Below are 17,971 nucleotides of genomic sequence, written 5' to 3' on the forward strand. Positions count from 1 at the left end.
TAGTATTGTATATTGAGTTTGATAAAAGGGGTCATCAAATTACTTCATATATCAGTGCAAAAACATTAAGTGTTTTCGTGGTGCTTTGACAAACAGTGTCAGCTTTGTTTATGGCAAAGAAAGTTTGTGGTGGTTAGATTAATGAACTATAATGTGAAATTAATATTAATGTTTAATAAATCAAAGTATTGTGTTGTGTCACACATTATTAGTTCTTTGTCACATGTATAGTATACCATTTTTTGTCGGTGGATAATGATTGCCCTTTTCACCAGCTACCACCACAAGTAAATTTCAGATCTATGGGAAACACTGATATATCTATCTATCTATCTATCTATCTATCTATCTATCTATCTATCTATCTATCTATCTATCTATCTATCTATCTATATATATATATATATCTATCTATCTATCTATCTATCTATCTATCTATCCGATATTTAGATGTATTTAGCATGTATTTAGATGTATTTAGCAAAATAATGTTTATCTGATAAATGTTATGCAGTATAACTAAGGGCAAATCTTGTTAAAAGTTAGCTACATGTGGTGGCTGTGTGTCAGCCTTTAACCCGATAAGGGAACAGCAATATGAATGTGATTTTACGAGGTTACTAATAAGCATAAAAAAACGATTCATTTATGACTGTTTCCTTCATGTAAAGCTACGCCATTATTGGGACAGGCTATTATGGATCCGTTTACGTGACTGTGAGTTTGTCTCTATTTCTTAGACACGCTACATACATTGCATATCAGGCATTTATAACAAATCTCATCTGTGCATTCATGTCTGATGTTAAATAAGTTGGTTAACTCTTTCACCGCCATCGACGAGATATCTCGTCAATTAAGAGAAAACGCTTCCCCGCCAAAGACGAGATTTTCCGTCTTTCGGCAACTTTTTAAACCAGGAAGTATTGCCCTATGGCAAGTGGCTGCATGTACGTGTCTGTTTTAAAGATCGCTCTGAATGGGATCTCTATGAAAAGTCTGTCACAAAAATGGAATTATCTCTGCTTTTTGCTCAAAATGTGGTGTTTTTGCAGAAACCTACCCATATTCAAAAGCTGATTACAACAGAACCACTGAAGGTAGGATGAAACGTTTTTTTTGTTTGAAAGCAGAGGGTCTGTTCTTTCATTTGGTATATTGTATGTTTATATATTTAAAGAAGAAAATTTTCTGGAAGGCATTAAACTTTGGTGAAAATCATGAAAAACGCTGGCGCTGGCTGGCAACTTTTTTTTAAAACGCTGGCGGTGAAAGGGTTAATTAAAGCAAAGTAAGTATACTCCTTTTAATAAAGTCGCGTCACCCCGCCGTCATATTTACTGCTATTGTTGTTGTTAGCTTACAAAACCAATATCCGATAATGGGAAAATGTTTAAATATCGGAGAAAATATATATCTATAAATGATGGCAAACACACAGTTGACAGTTCCCACTGACTTCCATAGTAGGAAAAACAAATACCATGGAATTCAACGGGTACCGTCAACTGTGTGCTTACCATCATTTATCAAGAAACTCATACAGGTTCAGAACAACATTATAAATGATAACAGAATTTTCATTATCCCTTTCAATCAAAATGCTTCACTGCAAAAATGACTTTCTAAGTATATTCAGTAATAATTTCTAAAAAGATGTATTTTCTTGATGAGCAAAATGACCTAAGAAAATAAGTTTAGTGTTTAGACAAAAAAAAAATGAATTTTGTACATAAAACAAGCAAAAGAATCTGCCAATGGGTTAAGAAAATTTTTCTTGAATTAAGTGTTTAGAGAAAAAAGGTTTTCTTACCACCACTGACAGATGTTTTGCTTATTTTAAGTTACATTTTATGTTTTTTGTCTAAAAATGTTTTTGCTCATCAAGAAATGTATCTTAATTTAAGAATTTTTAAATATTTGTACTGAAAAAAAAAAGACAAAAATACAACATGAGAAAGTAATTTTTTGCAGTGTTGTCAGCCAAACCACTACGATATAAAAAAGTTAAAAGAATTTCCTGTAGTTAATATCCTATAGGATTCCCTGAAGACGTGTCTTAACCTTTCAATAAATGAAGGTGCTTGATAATAGTTACAAGTCTTGATAAAGGATGACTACATTATAGGGGCTAAAATATAAAAAATTGTTTGTTTTTTTGTCACAACCCCCAGTTACATTTGCTATAAAATAGTTTTGACGATTTTTTAATTATTAAACAGAAAAAAATATTAATGAAGAATAAGTGACGTAGTAGTAGTGTATATTTATTTGCACACAAATTCACCTTGTTGTCAAGTTCTGCCGGTTCCAGAACCTCTTCTCTTGGTATAAATCGATCCACACTGCTGTCAGATGACTGCCTGTTGTGACCTTTGCCCTCCAGAAGGTGGGGTTTACTTAAAGCTGAGAGAAACACCAAAAAACAGGTTTTAGCCAAAGTGATCTACTTTAAACAGTTAACTGTTGACAAACCGTGCATGTAGGATATGTGAAGAGTGGATTGATAGCATGCACTGTATCGTGTACCCAGGGCAGACTGAGAGAAAGGCTCCGGAGGTTTGTCGGGTGGCGCCGCTCCCTCTTCTTCCTCATCCTGCAGCGTGCCGATCTGCATCCCTGAGTACTGACTTTCACTGCCATCCAACACCTATACATCACACACACAAATATAACTATAAGAATGAAGAACCAAATGCACACAAGCAGGCAAAAAACATTCAACCCACTCATGCAAACGGACATGAGAATATAAACAGCAGTTCATGCATCACTTTGGGAAAAATCACAGCTTCCTTTTGTGATTTTTGCATGATCGTTTGCATGTCAGGACAATTTTGGGCCTTGGATAAGAGTTTGCTATACCGCCAGTTGTGTATGTTGTACAATGGTCCCTAACAAAGTTTTAAAGGAAACACTAAGCTTGATTTTGTGGGCTGAAAAGGGAAGAGTATAAAAAGGCATTTTATTTGGTTAAAGAGGTGTAGAAGTGGAACAGAAAGTACAGACATCAGCTTTAAAAACTGACTGAACATTTATTGAGATTTAGAGTTATTTAAAGAAGCTAAGGAGGCAGTTAGGGATCACCGTGTTAAAAACACAATGGCATATCAGATAAGGAAAGTCTTCGAAGGAACCGTTAAAATTGATCAGCATCACAATTGCTGGGTAAGGGTTTTCATCAATGGTTCAGATATGGGAAAAATACAAGGATAAAGGCAGTGCATGTGGGCGGAGCAAAAAAGAGGGCGGGCACTAACAGGGCTGGCAGGCGCAACGTTAGTCTCACCCCCTCCCCTATGCTGACCTGATCACTACTGCTAGAGGAGGAGATAGCAGAAAATGTGGAAGAAGAAGACGAGGTAGAGAAGAAGGAAGAGGATGGCCTGAAGGAAGATGATTCGCTGTCGGACTGCGGATCCGGCCCTTCTGTGGGAGTTGGGGAAGGTGGCGAGTAGTTCCGATAACGTCGGTGGCTGCTGATGACACTTACGAGCTCTGCGCAATCTGAAGGCGTCACGGCGGAGTCCGGCCCCTCCGTTGTCGTCTGGGAACTGTCACTAGGGGGCGATGATGAAGCGGCTCCCGTCGACATCTGGTTGCCATCGGATATTAAGTCAGCGGATGTGCTGACGACTCCCGCGCCTCCGCTCGAGCTACGGCTTAGCATGTCCTCCTCATCTTCAGCGTCTGGAGAATCAGGCTGCTCGGAGTTGCTCAGGTCTACTGAGTCACCCGGCTGCAAGGCATGCTGGGAGGAGCGTGGCTGCTCGGTGATGATGTCAGAAGTGCCAAGAGACGAAACGCCTGATGAGGATTGAGCTTCGCTGGAGGAATCTCCTCCCACTGAGGCTGAAACAAATGTGATGAGTCAATACTGAATTCATCTGAAATCTGTGAATGGGCAAAACTACAATGGTAAAAAATGACTTACCAGTGAAAGACCCAGTGGTGACCTCTGCCCTCTCAGGGTCGTCCTCCAAACCCTCTTCTTCGCCTGACAAAAGTTTACCTAGGAGAAGCGTAATACATGGTAAATATCACAATGGCACAAGAGAATGAGTAAACAAACACAATTTTAGTTTTGCTTAAAGGAAAACACCACCGTTTTTCAATATTTACTATGTTCTTACTTCAACTTAGACAAATTAATATATACCTATCTTTTTTCAATGCGTGCACTTAATCTTTGTACAGCTCGTCGTGAATGTGTTAGCGTTTAGCCTAGCCCCATTCATTCCTATGGCTCCAAACAGGGATGAATTCAGAAAACACTTCCATGTTTTCCCCATTTAAAGAGTAGTTACATAAGTAAATATGGTGGCAAAAAATAAAACGTGCCAATTTTTTTAAGCGGATAAAAATGAGAACTATATTGTATGGCGGAAGAGCACTTAGTTTGCAGCACTTCGGCCTTGGGCGCAGTAATATTAACGGAAGTATGAGCGAGAGGAGTCAAGAGGGATGATGTTACTGTGCGCCAAGGTCAAAGTGCTGCAAACTAAGTGCTCTTCCGCCATACAAAATAGTTCTTATGTTATATCGTTTTAAAAAAAATCGACACATTTTATTTTGTCCCACCATACTTACTTATGTAACAACACATGTAACAGTCTTTAAATAGGGAAAACATGGAAGTGTTTGGTGGCTTCTAAAATCATCCGTGTTTAGATCCTAAGGAATGAATGTGGCTAGGCTAAATGCTAACACATTCACAACGCGCTGTACAAGGATTAAAGGGATAGTTTGGCCAAAAACGATATTAAACCCATGATTTACTCACCCCCAAGCTGTCCGAGTTGCTTATGTCCATCGTTTTTCAGATAAACACATTTTCGGATATTTTAGAAAATGTTTTAGATCTTTCAGTTGATTAATGTGAAGTTAAGGGGTCCACGACATTCAAGTCCAAAAAAGTGCGTCCATCCTTCACAAAATAAATTCAAACGGCTCCAGGAAGATAAACAAAGGTCTTCTGAGGGTAATCCGCACTGTGTTGTTGTAGAAATATCCATATTTAAAACTTTATTAATGAAAATAAATACCTTCCGGTAGCGCCGCCATCTTAGTCGCGTCCGCATTCAGAATGAGAGCTTACGCAGCCTACAGAGGCTACTCTGCTGCTGCTCTGTGCCCCCGCCCTCCAAATTTGTCATACGTCACTAAGAAAAGTGCGTACACTACGCTAATACTCTCTCCTGAATACAGAGGAGTCAAAGATGGCGGCACTACCGGAAGGTATTTATTTACGTTTGTGAAGGATGGACGCACTTTTTTTGGACTTGAAGGTCGTGGATCCCGTAACTTCACATTTAATCAACTGAAAGATCTAAAACATTTTCTAAAATATCCGAAAATGTGTTTGTCTGAAAAACGATGGACATATGCAACTCGGACAGCTTTGGGGTGAGTAAATCATGGGTTTAATATCATTTTTGGCCGAACTATCCCTTTAACTGCACGCATTGAAAAAATATAGGTATGTATTAATTTGTCTAAGTTGAGGTAAGAACATAGTAAAATATTGAAAAACGGTGTTGTTTTCCTTTAAATTCCATGCAGTCTTTATCGGAGCCATTCTAACAGCCTGCCATCTCTCCAAATAATCCCAAAGATAATCAAAGTAGGTTAGATGTTAAAAAAAAGTCTGGCAAAAGATGTCACCTTTCTGCTTCCTGAGGAGAAGAGGACTGCATGTTGACCCACCAGCTGATCACAGGAAACAGGAAGTGAAGAGAAGAGGAAAAGCCCAAACATTTGTTTTACGGGTTAGAGGAAATGTGAAAAGCACATGCATGGTGAATATCTGAAAAACTGATTTGCTGTGATTAAGAGCATATTTAGTAGTAAATTTTGAAGTTGAAGATTAATGATTTGTTAACAAAAAGCAGATACGCAATATTAAAAGGCAGCACTACTGGCTGTAATAAAGGAGGATTTGTCATAGGTGAGTAAAAAGTAAGTTGAAAGATAAATCAAACCATAATTTCAGAAGATAAAACCAAACAGATTTTACTATGAGATAAAATACCATACAGTAATAGTATAAAAGGATAGTTCACCCAAAAATGAAAATTCTGTCATCATTTGCTCAGCGTCAAGTTGTTAAAAACCTGTACAAATCTATTTGTTCTGCTAAACACAAGGAAGATATTTTGACCAATTTTGTAACCAAACTGTTTTTGAGCACCATTGATTTTCTTTCATACCATGCAAGTCAATGGTGCTCCGGTTTCCTGCTTAATTACAAATATATTGATTCATTGATTTTTTCTTTGTGTTCATCAGAGCAAATAAAATATGCAGGTTGGAAGTTCACCTTCAATAAGGATTTGATTACTTTAGAATTGGTCAAGAGCTCAACCAATACCACGTTATTACAGCATCACCAATGATGGGGTACAACACAGCAGTCCGTGTTACAGCAATATTCACCAATAAGTTCAAGGATGCTGCCACTGCGTGCCCGCGACTCCATCTCTTCTCTGAAGACGCTCGTGTGTGTTATTTTGCCCGCTGTGATGAGAGCATTCAGGAGGTCAGGGGGAGGAGTGCGAAACACCTGCTGCAGAAGCTCCAAAGACGCGGTCACTACATTATGATCCCAGTGCTGTGCGTAGTGCAGGGTCAACTCGTACACCTGGGAGCACAAGAACAGGCTTACAGACATACACAAAAAATCTTTTAAACAGACAAAACAACCATAGTAAAACAAAAGCTGTCCTATTCTTCTCCACTCCACAATAAATGTAGAGGCAATAACATTTCACTTAAGGTAAGTCAAGGCTTAGTGATCCAAAACAGTCGGTACTTGCTTGCACAACTACTATTAAATCTCTTTGTAACCTATCATAAATAAATTAAACAGCATATTTTTGCAACTATATATTTAAGATGTATACATGCAAATGACCTCATATGCATGACTAAGCACTTTGCATGTGAAATGAGCACCGACACTCCTTTGAAGTAGCTAAAATGCAAATATGGGGAGTCATATGTCATATTTCTAACTCTTTTTGGGTAAAGCCAAAGGCCTTTTAAGGAAGTTCCGTCACTGTGCTGCCATTTAACAAGACATGTCGATTCTGCACATGTGCAAAGTCCCTCTCTTAGAGGATTCCATTTATTTACGGTTGGCGATTGGATCTTTATACTGGGAGGTGGGACTGTTCTGACCGTTGCGATCTCCACCATTCATATCAATACCATTGATGCATCTAGTTGGTATTAAATATCTTTCGTATAGCTTGGACAATTCTGTGATTTGTTCCCATCTTACCAGTGACAAATTACAAGGCTGCAAATATAACATGGGTTAGGCTACCACTGGTTTTGGTACCTGTATGAGCTGCTCAGGGGATGGGGAGACATCTGCCTCTTTACGAACAAGACCAAAGCTGCCCTTCAGACTGGTGTTAGGAGTCTGCTGCTGCAGAAGAGGCATCAGGTAACGGAGAGTCAGTAACACACCCAGAATTAGGTGAGTGGAATGCTCCTCATCCACCGGCACCACCAAACCTGAAGAAAAGGAAAGGGAGAGAAATAAAAAGGTGAGGGGAAATTAACAGTAATATAGGTATATAGGTAAAAAGAGGTCAAATAAAGGTGAAACAGAAGAAAATGGTGCAAGGGAAAAGGAATAGGAGGAGGAAAGAATAGGGGGGGGGGGCCAAGGGAAGGGAAATGGTAAAGTGAAGTGAAATAAAAAAGAAAATGGGAAATTAAGGAAAAAGGTAAAACAGAAAGGAAAGAGGATAGAGAATATGTAGGAAATGGGTGGAAAAGAAAACAAGAAAGAAAAAGAAAAAGGGGAGGGGAAAAGGATTAGGTAGAGAAAAGCGAGACAGGATGGAGAGAAGAAGGGATAAAGAAAAGAGAAATGGGAAAAGGAGCAAGGAAAAGGAATAGGAAAGAGCGTTGAGATGAAGGGGAAAAGGGGCAAGAGGAACGAAAAGAGGAAGGAAAGTGTACAGGTAAAAGAAAGGGAGGGATAAAGAGAGAGTGAAGGGGAATAGAAGGGCAAAGGGAAGGAAAATAGTAAAGGGAATTGGATTAGAAAAGGGAAAACAATGGCAAAAGTTAGAACAGAAAGGAAAGAGGAAAGGTAATATGAAGGAACAGGATGGAAAAGGGGAAGGAAATGGGAAGAGAAAAAGAGTGACAGGAGGGAGGATAGGAAGAGATAAAGAAAATGGGAGGGGAAATGAACCAGGGAAGAGAAGGGGGACAGGAAAGGTAAAGAAGTAAAATAAAGGGGATATAGAAGAAAATGGTACAAGGGAAAGGGAATAGGAACAGGAAAGAATGGGGGGGGGGCAAAGGGAAGGGAAATGGTAAAGGGAAGTGAAATAAAAAAAGAAAATGGGAAATTACGGAAAAGGGTAAAACAGAAAGGAAAGAGGATACAGAATAGGTAGGAAGGAGTGGAAAAGAAAAGAAAAAGGGAAAGGATTAGGAAGAGAAAAGTGAAACAGGAGAGGGAAGAAGAAGGGATAAAGGAAAGGGAAATGGAAATGGGAAAAAGTGTAAGAAAAAGAACAGGGAGATGAAGGGAAAAAGGGGCAAGAGGAAGGAAAAGAGGAAGGAAAGTGTGAAGGAAAAGGAAGGGGAGGGAGAAAGAAAGAGAGGGTGAAGGGGAAGAGAAGGGTAAAAGTAAAGGTAAGTGGATAAGAAAAGGAAAAAAGAGACAAAAGGTAGAACAGAAAGGAAAGAGGAAAGGTAAAAGGAAGGAACAGGGTGGAAAGTGGAAAGAAAAGGGGAAAGAAATGTGAAGAGAAAAGAGTGACAGGAGAGGACAAGAGGAAGGGATAAAGAAAATGAGAGGGGAAAGGAACCAGGGAAGAGAAATAGGGAAAAAAAGTCAAATAAAGGGGAAGAACATGGTACAAGGGAAAAGGAATAGGAAGATGAAACAATAGGGAGAAAAATGGAAAAGGCGGAGGGAAGGTAAATAGTAAAGGAAAGTGAAAGAAAAAAGAAAAGAGGAAATTAAGGCAAAGGGTAAAACAGAATGGAAATAGGATAGAGAATAGGTAGGAAATGGGTGGAAAAGAAAAGAAAAAAAAGAAAAGGGGGAAAGGATTAGGAAGAGGAAAGAGAGACAAAAGGGGGAGAAGGAGGGATAAAGGAATGGGAAATGGGAAAAGGAGTAAGGGAAAGGAATAGGAAAGAACGGGGTGAGGAAAGGAATTAGTAAAAGGAAATGGATTACAAAAGTGAAAAGGTAGAACGGAAGGAAAGGTAATAGGAAGAAACAGGGTGGAAAAGGGGTAGGAAATGGGAAGAGAAAAGAGTGACAGGAGGGGGGAGAGGAAGGGATAAAGAAAATGGGAGGGGAAAGGAACCAGGGAAGAGAAAGGGGAAAAGAAAAGTGAAGAGGTCAAATAAAGGGGATATTGAAGAAAATGGTACAAGGGAAAAGGAAGAGGAAGAAAAGGGAAAGGATTAGGAAGAGGAAAGAGAGACAGGAGGGAGAGAGGAAGGAATAAAGGAAAGGGAAATGGGAAAATAAGTAAGGTAAAGGGAATAGGAGAAAGATTGAAAAGCTCTTAAATTTAAGGAGTCAACCCTTAGGAGTCTCTTTCAACACTTTTCTGTCAGAGCGAGAACCAAGTAACGTACCAAGCAGCACGTTGAGGAGCCAGGTGTAGAAGTAGTGTGTTCTGCGTGAGTGCTGACACACACTGACAGCAGAGCTGGCTGCAGTGCGACGAATAGTGGGAGAGCTGGACTTCAGATTGGCAACAAAGGCCTTCAGCAACACCTACATGCACAGGGTAAAACATGTCACAAGGAAGAGCCATGCTTTATTTAGCTGAATCCTTCACTTGTTCTTTTAGCATGAGAAACGTCTGCGTTTATGACTGTACCTATCCTGATCTCCATTTAAGCACATCGTTTACATAAACTTTGCATAAAATCCTCTCCTTCTGTCTTTGCAAATGTGAAAGTCTTCTTGCCAAAAGAACAGACTCCCTTCATTTTCCAATGATATGAGAGAACAGATGAGGCTTATGGATGATTCAATCCAGTGTGGCTGAGTCACATACTATATTGAGACAATGATCTCATCCCTGCGCATTCACAGGTTCACACTGTGAGGAGAGTAAATGATGAGGGAAATCCCACACAGAGGTGTTAAACTGAACCACTTACACAATTCAGGTTAAGGGAATCTAATTGACATGTCATTGGTACAGTATGATGTTGGTTCAAATAGATTTAACACAGAAAATTAGGTGATGCATTGTCTTTAAATGCTCACAAAAGTCTCTGCAATCTGTTCTAATATACTGAACTGACTCATGAACAGCAGTTTATACCTTAATTTCTCCATCATTAGCAAAGTGCCCGAGAGAAGCCATAATTTTAGGAATTGATGAAGAAAGAGTTTCCTGCACAGTCTCCTCCTGTCGTTTTGTGATTCGAGTAAGACATGGCAGCAGGTTCACAAGGTATGGCCTAAAAACAAATCATTTTTTTAATAGCACACTACACACCAATATTAAATCAAACGAATGGCAAAACCCTTAGAACTGACTCACGTGAGTTTTTACATAATTATTTCCAAAAAGGCCAATGGAAGTAACTGGCCGAGAAAGTAAGCTTACCTGCATTTCTGTGGACGCACCAGGTGAGCAAGCTCAGCAAACCTCCACAGGGCCGCCCGCAGACTCCGAGAGGCAGCATTCTGAGAAAATATAGAGAGAAGAGGACAATAAAATTGTAATAATAAAATTGTGCCAGGTAGGCATGGTATACACATTTGTATTTGCTGCTGGTAATATGATTTCTATTTGATTCACTTTAATTCATTTATTGCTTTTATATATTCTGAATTATTATATGAGACTTGTGTGTTAGACCCAATATAACCCATCTATTTGGGAAACTGGTTTCAGACACGGAAACCAAATGGTCCTTTATTGCTTAATGATTTTTGTTTTTCCCACTACAAGCGGTAAAGTACAAGTATTGCCTCCAATGTATCGAAACATGCAACGTCTTATTCACCTTTTTAATCTCTTTGTACAGTTCGAGCTGCAATCTAGGCAAGTTAGAATCCATTAATGCCTGCAAAAAACAAAATGTTATAAAAAAATACCCCTATAATGTAATTCATCACTTAAATCTATATCTATATACATGAAATACATTGCAAAATATGACAAATAAACTATACTTTGATGATTTTGTTCAGGCACTCATCCGCCACCATCCTAACGTCAGACTCCCTGTCATCTGCGCACAGCAAGAACATTTCCATGGCAATTCCAAGAAGTTTCTGGAACTCTGGAGACGTCCTGACCACATAGTCACAGCGAAGCAAAAAGGTGTCAATGGAAAGACAAATATCACAAATCAGAGTTAAAGGACCGCGCCCACAGGTAGGTTAGGGGGGCTTTACACACTACTAATGTGCTGGTCCTTTAAATCTACTGAAATAATATACTGCAATCAATAAATAAATTCAGTGAAGTGGAAATCAAGCACAGCTAACTCTCAGATATATCGGCTATTGGTTTGTTTGTGCTTCATAGCCAATCTATTATTAAAATCTGTAGCGTGCCAAACAATCATTGAGATAAAATTAATGCGCAATACCTTGAATTTGCACTGTGAAAAAATCTGATCTACCTTCAGCGCATCCTTCAGGCTTTTACCAATGACTCATAAGACGTGACCAAATCTGATTATGCTTAATCTGATGTATCTATCCTACTGTGGTCATTCACTACTTCATACCTCAGCGACTGTGCTACGATGTTTTCACAAATCGTCAGGCAATGAGTCACTCTATCCTTCTTGCTTGTACCAAGGTCTTTTTTCCTGTAAGAAAACACAATATCATTGTGGATGGCGTCAATACATTGTGAAAAAGCAGTCACTATTGACGTGTGGCTGCTGTACGTTGTTTCTATGTATGACTATTAGTGGATGGATCGACAGATAAACAGATAGATAGAACACCCCCCCCCCCTTTGGCAGAGATTGCAAATAACATGTTTAAGAATAGCGATAAATAGATGAAGTTTGATTGTCATCTTTGACAAAAAAGTGTAAAACAAAAGCTGCATGCATAACACAAATTCATTAATATCATAAAAATATCTATGACCAAGGTATAGTTGGAATAAAGCCTCAAAGTTTTTACTTGTTAATTTTTTGTTGCAATTTTAGCTACACACTCAGTGTCTTAAGCACAAATATTTCCTCATAAACATGCTACTCAACATAAAATTGGACATTAATCTGATAAAATGTACATCTTTGTGAACATAAAACTTCATAGAGCTTCAGTGCACATTTATTCTGATGGCTATACTGATATTCTGATATAAACATATGACTTGTATATTAAAACCACTTTATCTTCCCTGTACTTCCCTCTATTCACTGTAATGCTGCTTTGATACAATGCAATGTTGTGAAAGGCGCTATAGGAATACTTTTAAATTTAATTAAATTACTAGCTAAATACAGTGGGATTAATATAAAAGACATACATCTGCATTTAACATAACTGGGTACTGCTCATGATGATGATATGCTCTGTAGTATAATATGCATTTAAAATTTAATTCAAATCAAATACTTGTGATACAAAGTTTTAAATATTAAAAAGAAAAAACTTTGAGAACAGTAAATCTTCATGTATAGGACAGATCTTGGAAAATTGTTTCTATTGGTCTTGTGTCTTCAAGCATTTTCTCATGTCATTTTATTTGCTGAAAAGATTTTCACAGCTAATAAGAGTGGTTGACACAAGTCTATATGTGACAAACAAACAGTATCAAACACTTATCTTGTGTGTCAATTATTCATGCATTTAGGGAAAGGGCGACTATCCACCTGCTGCTCCTGCAGCTGATGTGATGTTCCACTATAGATGACAAAGTGAAACCGTGCCACTCACACAATGCTTTTAAGCAAAAGCTTCAGCTCAATAGTATAACACTGTTAATCACTCCATTTAATTCCTGTTCAATTTTATCACAACTGGAATAACAGCGTAAAAACAAAAACAATACAATTTTAATGGTTTCCATTACTAATAATACCATTATGAACCATCAGCTGTCTACCATTAAAACCATTACAAAATACCTTTAGGTAGAATGTTTTGGGTCTTTTCCAGTAGGATTTTATGGTGTTTTGGGTCCCATCAGACAAATAACATCTCACCAATAATAGAACCCAACACACTACCTGTAAGACCATTAAAACCAATGCTATTCCTATTATAACCATTAAATCCATTAAAAGTTCTGTGATGTTTTTTAAGCAGGGTGTCAAATAATGTTTTAATCCGTTACTGTATCCAGATAAAAGAAATAATCCATTATGTATATAAATTATCTATTAAAATTCGACATATGTGAGCACTGATTTATTATCTCTATCTACTTGCGCAGTATCTAACAAGGCAGTGTCACAATGTACATCATGTGATTTGAGAGCTAATGTCAACAACAACACGTCCAATAAGCTTTAAAAGGACAAAACCCCGGGTCTCTCGTGCAGTATGTGATAATGACATTAGTATCGAGACTGTGTGAGGTGATGTCAGCACCCTAAAGATGATGGTGATGAAGCTGGGGGCTAACAACACCATCAACTGCATTAGCATCAGTTCAGCACTCACTGTTTCTGGACGAGCTCCTCGGCCGACAGCGGGCCTTGCTGCTGCTGGAAGGACTTGAGCGACTCAAACGCCTTCATCAGCTTCTCCATGGTGGCCATTTTAACAGAAGCACCGATCTAGCTGGAGTCTGATGTGATCGGAGATCTGATAATATTTACAAACTCAACACTACAGCCAGCTTAACAGCACTGTTTCGAGCGCCGTGCAAGACGTCGCAGGGAAACTGCAGGTGTCGCCGAGATCGGACGCCACTTGCAGTGGCCAGACCCTTTTAAATCCTAAGCTTCACACGTTATCCGATTAAGACCGGTTTTCAAACAAAATGATTAGAAGGTAGTTGATAACATATCCAGTTCTGAAAGCCATCTTAAAGCAGTGTTACGGGAGCAACGGTTTTGCTATATTTCCGGGTAAATCAAACTCCTTTCATAATAAAAGTCCCTCTCTTCATAATAAATTAATTCTGTATGAGGTATCATGTGAGGAATATTTATTTATTTGGATGGAATTGGATTGGATTGGATGCCAGTCCATTCATTAATGAATAGTATAATGCTGAACACAGTATAGAATATTGCAATTAATAATCTCATGCATCTTTGTGGTTCAAAAGATTTAAAATCACCTATTTTAATGGGTAAAGGTTAATGGATAATGTACATTCAGAACGCAAACATACAAACAACAAATCACATTTAAACAATAAACCACAATTTATTTATTTATTTATTACTAATTTTGAGATTTATTTTTATTAATTCTAGTTTTAGTCACAAGTGTAGTTAAAAAAAATTAAAACAAAGGATATAATTAATCAAGAAATCAATTCAATATACATATTCACAGATAAAATGTTTTCTTTTATCACATGCTAGGTCATTCCAGTTTTGTTGGCTTGAAATGCTGTTTAGTATCTCCACACAGTTTTCTATTCCATTAATGTTGTTAGGCTCACCTGCCATCCAGTACCTAAACAAAAAGTTTTCAAATTTCACTTTTTATTTAATAATTTTTAACCATATATGCAGTAAATGTAAGTATATGCAGGATGCAATTTGCTGGGGGAGATGAGAGGGATTTATTCCCCCCAGACCTTATATTCTGCTGGGGACAAAATGTATCTCCCCAATTTGATAAATGGTCATCGTACGGCCATTTAATGGCCTAAAATAAAGATAATTTAATATAAGTAAAAGTAAAAATGCTGCCACGCAGATGTGCAAACAACAATACAATCAGGGGCTCCTTGATAATGGTGATAGCTAGGTTATGTCATTGCGTGGATTTTCCAGATGTCGCCAAGCACCAATAGTTTATTTCAGCGTGAAAACTGACAAATAATAAAAGGAAAGGATTTCAAGCAGCATATCATCATATTTTACGGAACCGTCAGCAGATACAAGTTAGGATCAAGGGGAATATTTATTGTTATATTGAAAGTGCATTGATTTTTTACACTGAATAATAAATATAAGCCAGTGGTTCATAATTTATTTTTTAAGAATAAAAAAATATTGGAAAAATCGAGTATATCAAATCTACAAGAGCTCAGATGCAAAACCCTTATACATCTAATATGTTTTCTTGAAATTAGCATTATTTTTATCAGATTCTCAATGGATTCTGCCAACAAACCAGTAGCCTATTTCTGAATGGTATGAGGCTGAGATGAAGCAGATTTGAAGCGAAAGATGAGAGCATTTTTTTTAATTTCATTATCTCATTTTTTGATGTGGAGGCTATTGCATCTGAGCCGTTCATATGCACTACTTAAATTTTTTTTTTGAATCAGATGCATGAAACTCACTTGTGGATGGGTTCAGTGTTGTCCACCCATTTCCACACTCCCTCTGTTTGACTGTCAGTGAGGCCAATCCATGCATTAATTTTGAGATTAGCCACATACTCCTGTTGCAAAAACAGCAATCAAATTATTTATAGCGCCCATATGGTGTCTATTAATATGACCATGGCAAATTACTTTTTCACTGTGGTCAATGTGGCTCAACATCTGTTCAAACCTCAGCTCTCTCTCTCTTTCCCCTTTGTCATTCTCACTCACTCACCTGTTCCTCTATGTTGTTTATGATCACAAGATATGCTCCCTTTTCCATGCAATTGTCTCTGCTTTCATTCCAGGTCAATTCTTTAGTAGAGGCACAATAAAGATGATTTGTAAAGTTTCTCAACCCTGTCGTGCACCCTTTAAAGAGTATGTCTGTTAATATGCAGTTTTTAGGCACCGTGCTTAAATGTATTCATTTTATATATAAATGCAGAACAAATAATAGACACAATAAAACAGTTCAAGTTACATCAGTATAAAAGACTGACTTACCAAAAACTAGCTTTTCTAACCATTGATTCTTTTTAATTTGGGCTTTTTTACTTTTCTCTAGATGATCTCGCTCTGTAGTCAGATTTTTGTACTGTCTACTGAAATTGGCTTTGTCATCAATACACCTGTGATAGTCGATCTGTAACTTGTTTGTCTCTGCTCTAATGACACTTAGGGCTACGACACAAGACAGCAGAATAGCACCGAGCAACACAATGGCTCCTTTGTAGACTTTTGATCTGTCTAAATGAAATAGAATATTTTTATTTAATTTCTGACACACTTTAGAGGTGAAAACGAAGCATAAAGACAACACAGCATAAAAAATGGACCAATGCTGAAATTGTATGGGCAGATATGTAACAGATGCAAAACATTGGTCACAAAGCTATCACTTCAACAGTAATACATTGCAGAAAAAAATCTAACACAGATTTTAATAAACATCTGTGACTCCATCAAAACCTGATACAAAAATGCTTTTATATGCATTTAAGCCTATAATTTATAGACTAACTTCTACAACTTCTGACTACTGACAACTAAATGTGATATTTAAAAAAAATAACCTGACCCTGTTTGTGAAAACCATGCTAGTCATTTTTATTTTTGTGATTTACTGTGAAAATATAACCTTGATATCTTTAATATTAACAGAGTAAGGTCATGTCAAAGATTGAACTTAATCTAAAATCAATCTTGCTTCTATTACAATATGAGACTGTAGCTTGGATTTCACAGACAGGATCACGTTTTCTAGATAAGATTAACACATAATGTAAAAGCTACAGTGCAGGTTAAAAGTGCAAATAGAAGCATAAATATTATTTTATTTTATTATAAATAGGTTTACGATAAACTCTTTATTTAAATTATTGCATTTGTTTGTGGATGTACCTGATTGTTGAGATGCAGTCTGTGGAATCCGAGCATTGTCTTCTTGATTGTAAGGATCCACACATGTGCTGGTAAATGCTGAGTTATTTGGTCTGTTCATTTTACTACTATTTTGGTAGATATTTTCACACTGTTCCATTTTCATGGAGTGGTGAAACACACTAATATTGTTATTGTACACTTTTTAAACAAAAATGATTAAGCTGATTAGCTATAATGTGACTATACTGAATTGCAGAAAGCAGAAATAAACATAAGCAGATGGGAAATAAGCAGAAGCGATGCGTGACAATGGCTTGAATAAGGGCAGATTGGGTTTTATGAAATGTTCCTGTAGCTCAGCTGGTAAATTGGTGGTATGTCAAGGTCAGGTGTTTATAACTGAACACAAAAAACGTCTGTATACTTTGAATGTAAGTAAAAAATGTATGTGAAATGTATAGGTCTAAATGAATAAATTAAATTTTGCACATCACCCTACTATACATGACATCTTAGAAATATATGGGCACTAACCAGTCTGCATTATTTAAATTTTGATTAAAATACTTTGATGTTAAAGCATGTAAGAATGTACTTAATAATTATATTTGATCCCAGCAGGCATGAGCAAACATTTATTCAAATGCTCACTGTCATTTTGCTTTCATAAGTTTTGTATCACTCTTTGTTTGGTTTAGTCCATGTCATTTATATGTGCTTGTAAGTGTCAGTAAGTTTCACTTTATTTATTATGACTCAACTTGTATACTTAAATGTTATGATTTCTTTGTATGAATTCAATATGTGGCTTGATGGCTATATCTGGTAGAAATTTTGTGTCAATAGCCCACTTAGAAATCCCCTTACTTATAAAAAAGCTGATGTGTCAAATACTTATTTTCCCCGCTGTATATTTATTTTCACATTTATGCTTTTGCCAGCACTACAAAGGTTTTATGGCTGATAAATGTTAAAAACGATATTTATGATTTCCTGAAAATTGAATTTTATTTAGTTTTCCATTTTGCAGCAGTAGATAAAACAAAAATTTTAGCTTTTTGTAGTTCCTTTCATGAAAAAAAAATAATCAATTTCAATCCTAAATA

General features: G+C 37.2%; 2 protein-coding genes across 6 annotated transcripts in view; both read right to left on the reverse strand.

The window, feature by feature from the left end:
• htt (huntingtin) overlaps nt 1-14,063 on the reverse strand; it is a 50,360-nt gene extending 36,297 nt beyond the window's left edge. For 2 of the 5 annotated variants that reach the window (XM_065265505.2, XM_065265503.2), the window contains exons 1-14: nt 13,649-14,063; nt 11,749-11,832; nt 11,186-11,306; nt 11,017-11,076; nt 10,614-10,693; nt 10,326-10,464; nt 9,625-9,766; nt 7,343-7,521; nt 6,436-6,640; nt 5,665-5,709; nt 3,935-4,012; nt 3,494-3,852; nt 2,530-2,650; nt 2,288-2,406 (exon numbers count right to left, since the gene is read on the reverse strand). In XM_065265505.2, the coding sequence (XP_065121577.1) occupies nt 2,288-2,406; nt 2,530-2,650; nt 3,494-3,852; nt 3,935-4,012; nt 5,665-5,709; nt 6,436-6,640; nt 7,343-7,521; nt 9,625-9,766; nt 10,326-10,464; nt 10,614-10,693; nt 11,017-11,076; nt 11,186-11,306; nt 11,749-11,832; nt 13,649-13,746 (1,830 nt within the window). In that variant the 5' untranslated portion in view covers nt 13,747-14,063. Of the gene's footprint in view, nt 1-2,287; nt 2,407-2,529; nt 2,651-3,307; nt 3,853-3,934; nt 4,013-5,664; nt 5,710-6,435; nt 6,641-7,342; nt 7,522-9,624; nt 9,767-10,325; nt 10,465-10,613; nt 10,694-11,016; nt 11,077-11,185; nt 11,307-11,748; nt 11,833-13,648 lie in introns of all 5 variants that reach the window. The other 3 variants (XM_065265502.2, XM_065265501.2, XM_065265504.2) reach the window with 2 other exon arrangements.
• Nucleotides 14,064-14,407: 344 nt separating this feature from the next.
• LOC135746572 (uncharacterized) lies at nt 14,408-17,083 on the reverse strand. The gene is made up of 5 exons (XM_065265176.2): nt 16,884-17,083; nt 15,987-16,229; nt 15,715-15,851; nt 15,456-15,556; nt 14,408-14,617 (listed from the first exon to the last, which is right to left on the reverse strand). The coding sequence occupies exons 1-5, from the start codon at nt 17,026-17,028 to the stop codon at nt 14,476-14,478; spliced, it is 768 nt and encodes a 255-aa protein (XP_065121248.2). The 5' UTR covers nt 17,029-17,083; the 3' UTR covers nt 14,408-14,475.
• Between the last annotated feature and the right edge of the window lie 888 nt (nt 17,084-17,971).

The sequence above is a fragment of the Paramisgurnus dabryanus genome, chromosome 4, assembly GCF_030506205.2.
Source record: "Paramisgurnus dabryanus chromosome 4, PD_genome_1.1, whole genome shotgun sequence".
In the NCBI taxonomy this organism is placed as follows: domain Eukaryota; kingdom Metazoa; phylum Chordata; class Actinopteri; order Cypriniformes; family Cobitidae; genus Paramisgurnus; species Paramisgurnus dabryanus.

Bases quoted from the DNA above. Each gene is read 5' to 3' on its own strand.
- LOC135746572 (XM_065265176.2), bottom strand. From the start codon at position 17,028: ATGAAAATGGAACAGTGTGAAAATATCTACCAAAATAGTAGTAAAATG. The intron at 16,230-16,883 runs GTACATCCACAA...TATTTCATTTAG, and splicing joins GACTGCATCTCAACAATCAG to ACAGATCAAAAGTCTACAAA. The intron at 15,557-15,714 runs GTGAGTGAGTGA...TTTTTGCAACAG, and splicing joins TAAACAACATAGAGGAACAG to GAGTATGTGGCTAATCTCAA.